The 7,194-nt window shown below is 46.6% G+C and overlaps 1 protein-coding gene across 1 annotated transcript; it reads right to left on the bottom strand.

Annotated features, from left to right (window-relative positions):
• Nucleotides 1–539: 539 nt before the first annotated feature.
• Nucleotides 540–4,614, bottom strand: tent5ba (terminal nucleotidyltransferase 5ba). Its single transcript, XM_054781615.1, has 2 exons — nucleotides 4,286–4,614; nucleotides 540–2,088 (listed from the first exon to the last, which is right to left on the bottom strand). Exons 1-2 carry the CDS (start codon nucleotides 4,439–4,441, stop codon nucleotides 1,060–1,062), a joined length of 1,185 nt encoding a protein of 394 aa, XP_054637590.1. The 5' UTR covers nucleotides 4,442–4,614; the 3' UTR covers nucleotides 540–1,059.
• Between the last annotated feature and the right edge of the window lie 2,580 nt (nucleotides 4,615–7,194).

Genomic DNA, 7,194 nt, shown 5'->3' with positions numbered 1-7,194 from the left:
TTGTCTCACAAATTTAAAGCTGAACGTGACAAGAAGGCCTTTCTGGAATGCCCCGGGTTGCATCTTCTCCATCTTTGCTGTCGCTGTATTCGGATATTGTGGCAGTCAAGCAAACAGGGCTGGCTTTCCAGTATCATGGTAGGAGAACAGGCCAGCCTTTGTTAAAAAGCTTTGGTATCAGTGGAAAGAAGCCATTGTGCTATAGAAAAGGCTCCTTATGGTTCATGTCCTCAGATTGTAATGGATCCTCAGGCATCGCTTAACAAATGCAACTCACTCCAGCCAAAAGTATACATGCCTTTCAATGGACCTGCTGACTGGAAAGCAGCCTCCTTGTTGAGATCAAGTAGAGGACAAACAAGCACTCATGGTATGCATCCATCTATCCACAGCAGCACCTGCTACTTTCCTTTCGTACTCTTCCAAATGGTTTCACTCTGTGCTTGTAGTAATGATCGCCGTGCAAAGCTGAACATTTATAGTCATCAAGGTCTGTTCTCAAGCCAGGATTGAAACACAAAAAAAAACACAAAAAAAAATGAGTTTTCCTTTTTTTTAATCTCAGAAAAATGAATGCTTCTGCTTCTTAAAGACAGACAGAGTATTCTAGAAAAAAAAAAAACCTGAATGCACAGTTTACAGACGTCTCGAGAACATGTCACGGGTCACGTCAGGCACTTGGAATCGTACACCAAGAAACACAAATTCCCTTTCTAAACGAGAAAAATACATCTTTGGTCCATTAAGTCATTTTACAAAAATAAAAGCCAAGAGTATGAAAAAAAAACCAACCAAAACACCAGCTTTAAATGTTTCGTCTTCGAAAGATTGCATTTTGAACTCATAAAGCTTTTTAGTTTTTTTTGTTTTTGTTTTTAAATAAATGGCTGCATCTCAAAAAAATGACCAGCAATCTTACAGATGTCTGTGTTGGCTCAATCGGACGTACAGCAGAACAGGATTATGTTTTTAATCACATTTGGCAAACTTGTTTTTGTGTTGTCCAATGCGGTTTCTGTAAAAAGATACAAAAGCAATCCATCTCTGGGAGTGTTTGCCTCAGCTGCAGGGCAGCCATGTCTGATAGGAAGTCGTGCATGGGGACACCTGCGGCGCTTGCACGTGTGCAATGTAGTAATTGCTGAAGTTAATGTCCTGCACGTACGGAGCCGGCTGGTAGTAACACGTAACGTTCGTCACCGTGGGGATGGCATTCTGCTCGGCCAGCACCTTCAGCGCCAGCATGGAGATAAGGCTGAGCGTCTGGCGTCGCTCGTGACCCATCAGACACACGGTGCTCTCGTTCACCACCTCGTACAGCGTCATCAGGCACTCGTACCGTTTGTGCTCCATGCCGGCAAAGTGGTTCTGGAGATAGGCCTCCAGTTTCCTCTTCTGCTCGCCAATGTCGGAGAAGTCAATGAAGAAGCGCGAGCACATGTAGCGCTGCATCTGCTTCATGTCCGCCTCGGAGGAGGGCCGGAACCCTCGCACCAGCAGATGGCAGTACTTCAACAAGCCGCCCCCTCGGATTTCTTCAGGGCTTCGCGTGGCTATAGTCTTCCGACACAAATGATCCATGGCCTCCTGGAAGTCGCCGTACACGCTTTCGCCGACTACTGTGGGGTGAAAGCTCTCTGACATGGGCGTCTCCGAGCAGCGGTCAAACAAGAGCAGAGAGTCGAGGCAAATCTGGAAGGAGTCCACGCTGAACTCAAACTGCCTCCTCAAAGAGTCTACAAATTTAAGCTCCACATTCTTGCCCGTGTTGTTGGACAGTGAGATGAGGCTCCAGCGGTCCGTGTCGTTACATACTTTCACCAGTTTCTGCACGTAGGCCTCTTTGAGGGTCAGCGCCGTGATGCGTTCCTTGGAGACCCCGGCCGGAAGGAAATCAAACAGGCAGTCCAGCACCACGTCTTTCACCAGACGGAACACCTGGTCATCCTTCAGCGACACGCCAAAGATCAAGTCCAGGTCCTTATAGCCCAGTCCGGTGTCTTGGTGGAGCACGTGACTGGCGGCCGAGCCATTCAGTCTCACGTCTTTGACACACACGCCCTTGTCCTCCAGCCGAGCCCGCACCACCTGGACACACACACACACACACACACACACACACAGCAGGTCAACAAAGATGGTCGTACAGCCAAAACATCTTGAGTGAAAATCAATCAAGTTTGCGAAGGTGAGATCAATGCTCCTCCTCTGTGAAGTCCATTTCATCATTATCAGCTGAAGTTTGAATGAAAGCCAAGAAGGCTAAACACAGAGCAGCAGACTCGTCTCATCTCACACACACACACACACACACACCATACAGTATTCCAGAGGACTCTACACTGGCTGGTGGTTGATGAGAAAACCTTTGCTTTGTGGCTTAACTTCCCAACCTCTGGGTCATTAGGGGTCAGAAGCATTTCCCTTCCCCTCTCCTAGTGACCTGGAAAATGGTTCAACGAAAGCGTTTTACCACACATACGATGAGGAGGATCCACTGCTTGGAAAGAGGCTGGCAGCATCAACCCAAATAAAAACACGCGGGAACGTGCATGGATCCAAAAGGATCCATAGGAAATAATGTTAATTTATCGGTTGTCTGTTCTCACATCCTTTATCAAACTGCTGGCCCTCGCAACTTTCTTCAGCCCCATCGTGGATTATTTAGCGGCCAGACTCAAAAGTACACTGACAGTGAGTCAGCAACACATAGGGTGCTTTGTTTGGGTACCTGATTTTGCGGAACGATACGGTACACGGCAAAAAGACTTGTTAAGTGCAATACTGTACAAAAATCAAGGCAAACTTTTAGGAAAAAGGAAAACCAAATCTGTGGGCATACAAAAACACAGGTTTGACTGTGTTCTATTTTTTAAAAAATGCTAGTTAACTAGTTACCAAAACATATTGTCCTTTTTGAATGGATTATTAGTGGGTGTATCATTGCAAATAAACGGCTCAGGATCCAAAGCATACCACACCAACTGTCTATCAATGTACTGTATGGAACAGAATGTAATAACCCAATTTACACGACAATGGGTCGCCGTCTAACGCACTCGTACACAATCCTAATTCAGCCCCGTGGTATTGACCTGTCAGATTAGCGTCTGTTAACTCTCTCCCATGGTGATCAGATAACAAGTCGGATCTATTTATACAAACTAGGTCAGGCTACAGACATCCACTTCTTTCCTTTTTTTTTTTTTTTTTAAAGCAAAGGCCACCTCACGCAAATGAAAACTGCATCATGACTCAGCCTGAGAGCAAATGCAGTTCAAACTCCAGCGAGGAATTTTCGAATTCTGCCTGCGTTGATGTCACATCCTGGAATGTGGATGCTCCGATTTACATTATGCTTCTTACTGGAGCTGGGAGCGTGGCTGCCGAGGTGAAATCCTAGCAGGGACGAGGCGCATGTCTTGCCTTATATAGTAAGAGACCATTGATAAAACAGAGAGTGAGAAAATGAGTTGTCAACGCTGGCTTGCACGTAGGAAGTCAAACTAAACTAAAAAAGGGGCGCATGTGTACATGATAAAACCATGATGAAAGTTGTTGCTATCAACCCACTTCCACCTTGGACTTAAGCACTTTAGCATGCCACGGCTGATGTTCATCCACATGCATAAGCAGTCACTGCTGGGGATCACTATTCCTACTCCTGCAACTGAATATTTTAGCTGGTATTTGCACACACCCCCAGAGAAAAGCATATGCCTCCACTTCAGGGGGCTCCAACCTGCATTTAAGCTTCCTGCATTGCTCAATGGAGCATTCATCTTTCCATAACCACAAGTATGAGCTCAGGGCTGGATATACGCTCGCTTAGCTCATGCAGGGTATGTCAACGTGGGAATAGAATGACTGCGGCGTGACTCTGAGGGTTGGGAGAGACTGTAGAAGTGGAATTTTGACTCAGAAGAAGCAGCTTTGCAGATAAATACGTAACCAACTGTCTGTCTAGACGCCACAAGCAGGGAAAAACAGTGTAAGTCAGACACTGGAATTGTTAGGAAAGAAGAGGGGGCTCTGGCGTGTCTGTTTCATGCATTTAAAAGCCCTCTTTGTGCTTGATGAATGACAGCCACTCATACAGGAGACAGAAAGCGTGAGGTTCAAAACGTTGTTGAAGAAAAGGATTTACATGAATGTTCTCTGCAAACATTTGTAAAGTCACACTAAGGTAAACTTTACTACTCAACTATACTTTGATAAATTCAAGCAGGGAAAATTTAAACGCACCCAGTGTCACGTCATGTATTCATAATGATTTTGTGTTTACCTGAACAATCTGTCGGGGACTCATGGACAGAGTGGGGAAGTTTCCCCGGCCGTGGATGGGCACAGCCTCCCCCAGGATGGAGTCCAAGCGCTGCACCTGATCCCACGACAACACGCAGAACCGCCGACTGTGATCCGAAGAATCCACTTTCTCCATAGCGAAGGACGATCAACACCCCGACAGATAATTAAAAAACAGGACAAAAAAAATCTCCTCCTGTGGGATATTCCTCTTGGTGTGTTCCGGTGGTTGGGTCTTTGGTTTCTCCTTCTTCTGCTGGAGTTTGAGGAAAGCGGTGTTGGGTCAGCTGGTGTGCGCCGAGAAGTCCGCCCAGCCTGCAAAAGAGCAGATTCATAAGGAAAGTCTCGTGTTTAAAGCTCCTCCCGCATTAGTATGAAACCCTCTGATTGGCTGCTGTGTTTGGTCATTAAGCACAGACTTGCAGGAAACACCCTTCTTATGACGTCATCATCCCCGACTCCCTAAGGTGCATTCTGCTGACTAACTCAATGCTTTTGAAGCTGTGCATTCCTGCACAGTGTTAAAATAGCTTCCTCGGGAGCCATGTTGTTACAAAACGACTGACAACTTATGCAAACTCTGCTTTATTTGCTCGAGGTATATTTGCTGAGCATGCCGGATGTTATTTATTTCTGCAACGCCCGCTTCACCACCCTACCTGGCTGCAGGCCTCACAGGCACCCATGCAAAACTAAGCTGGGTTTTAATTTACATATGCTTTCCTCCACCCTTGTCTTATTTGAAATAAAGCACCATGGTTTGGCGGTGTCTTGCTCAAGGGGCACCGCTACAGTAGTCCAAAAGCAGACCAGCATTTTCTTTTTGTCCACAGTGTCACTCGAACCACCACTCATGACTTTCTGGTACCAAAGCTCAGGACATCTTTACGCAAAAAAAAAAACCCACATAGTACGAGTGGTACTGTACATAACATAAAATGTTGGTGAGGATAAATGTGCAGGAATTTAGTTTCACAATGGCACCATTGGAACATAATCATAAACTAACCTGCTAAATAAGAAATCTGTACGCCAACCATACCTGTCATCCCCGTCGTTTTCACCAGAAAACTATTGTATTTTGCTCTTCCTTCCTTGCACCCCCACATTTTCATAGTTCCATTAAAGAAATATCCTGTCTGCTTGTGCCGGAGCAGCACGGCTTCTGGTTCATTCAGCCAACATCAGTCAGGCCTTCAAAATAAAAGAGGCATGGCAATAAAATAACAGGGTTGCACCACAGCAAGCAGTCAGGTCTGTCCATCCGCACCCCTGGGGGGGGGGTCGGGGACACAAGTGTAAATTCTTCTGGAAGATTATAATTTCACTCACAGTATATTATCTTATTTTCCTGAAATATTTCCCTTATTTTATAATGCAAATGTTGACAAGTATGACACCAAATTGCAGGATAAAATGCAAAACTCCTCTATGAAATATGAATTATGTAAGAACTGCATTTGATTTTGCACTAATCCAGAATACAGACAAAATTTACAGTCAGCAACCAATTCAGTGATAAAAGTTTGCATACCAACTATTGTTTGCATGGTCATGGCAGGAAGGACAGAAAAGGCTGCAAGATGGCCAGCAGCAATGTCACTTTGTATAGAAACATGACACATATGACGTGCACCAACTGCTTGTGCTCCTGAGCCTTATTCAAACCGGCTTTTAAATACTCTTCATTAGCATAGTACGACGGAGTATTACCACTTTGAAAAAAACAAAACAATCGTAGATTTTGAGAATAAAGTCGTACATTTGCGAGAACAACGTCGTACATTTCCAAGAAAAAATGTAATATTACGAGAATAATGTCGTAATATTACATGTCATCGTGTCATACGTGTCAGAGGGAAAATAGAGCATAGGTCTTCTTCAGCCCTTCTCACTTCCGTTTTCCATAACCTGCCCCCTCCACCTGCCCAAGGCCAAAGGTCACATAAGTCCCCGCTTTTCATAGCTGTCTCAGGCAATGCCTCTGTTGCCCCGCCTGCTAGGACTGGTAGGGTACTGATGGCCCATGGGCTTGCCCCGGCGCGGCTGGGGATATGGCTTGCATACCGCACCTGGCTGCTGCCTGCGGGTAGATTGCAGGGCACCTGGCTACCGGCTGAGGGAATCTGGGTGGCTAAGGAACTCTGGTGCCTTCCTGCGCTGGGGGGGCTGGTTGCTGCCTGGAAGAGGGGCTTGGTTGCCCCACATCCTCATCCGTGGAGAATTTCTGTGGGGTGGATGTTTGCGGTGCACACTACGGCCTCACTAGTCTCCCATCAGGGCGGTGCACAGGGGGGCTGCAGCTATGGTCCTTTGTCTCCTCTGCTGAGGGGTACCTGTGAAAGGGCCTCCATTTCCTGGGCATTGGGTGGTCTGCCCACGGCGGGTTTGGGGTGTTGCTGGCTTTGGGGTCCCAGGTCTGAGGGCCTGCTGGGTATGGCCTTTGATGATCTCTGGCAGTCTCTGCCCTCGTCCTTCCCGTTCCTGGGGGCTGCCTCGCGGCGGGCGGTGTCCTCATGCTCCGCTGTGGGACCCTTGGTGGACTGGGCACGAGGCTGCCAGGAGGCGGGGTTTCCACAGAACTCCAGTGCCCTTGGGAGCTGGAGGGGGGCCCGGGTGGTCTTGGCTGGGCCCTTGGTACAACCCGGAACACCCCCGGGGGGAACTAGCACCAGCTGCAAGCAACAAATTATAACAAACACTAGCAAGCATTTACAGTCTGTTTTCAGCATCTTTAATTTGCTACTGAATATGATTAATATTATTGTTATCACCGCTCTTTCTGTCCTTGCTGTTATATTATTATGATAGTAATGGCAGTAATCATAGGAGTAATAACAACCATACATAAAGATGCTTTTACTATAGTTATTGCTGTGTCTGCTGGTT

This window comes from Dunckerocampus dactyliophorus, chromosome 7 (genome assembly GCF_027744805.1).
Source record: "Dunckerocampus dactyliophorus isolate RoL2022-P2 chromosome 7, RoL_Ddac_1.1, whole genome shotgun sequence".
Classification (NCBI taxonomy): domain Eukaryota; kingdom Metazoa; phylum Chordata; class Actinopteri; order Syngnathiformes; family Syngnathidae; genus Dunckerocampus; species Dunckerocampus dactyliophorus.
The sequence above is the reverse complement of the archived record's forward strand: the minus strand, read 5'-3'. Positions and strand labels throughout refer to the sequence as shown.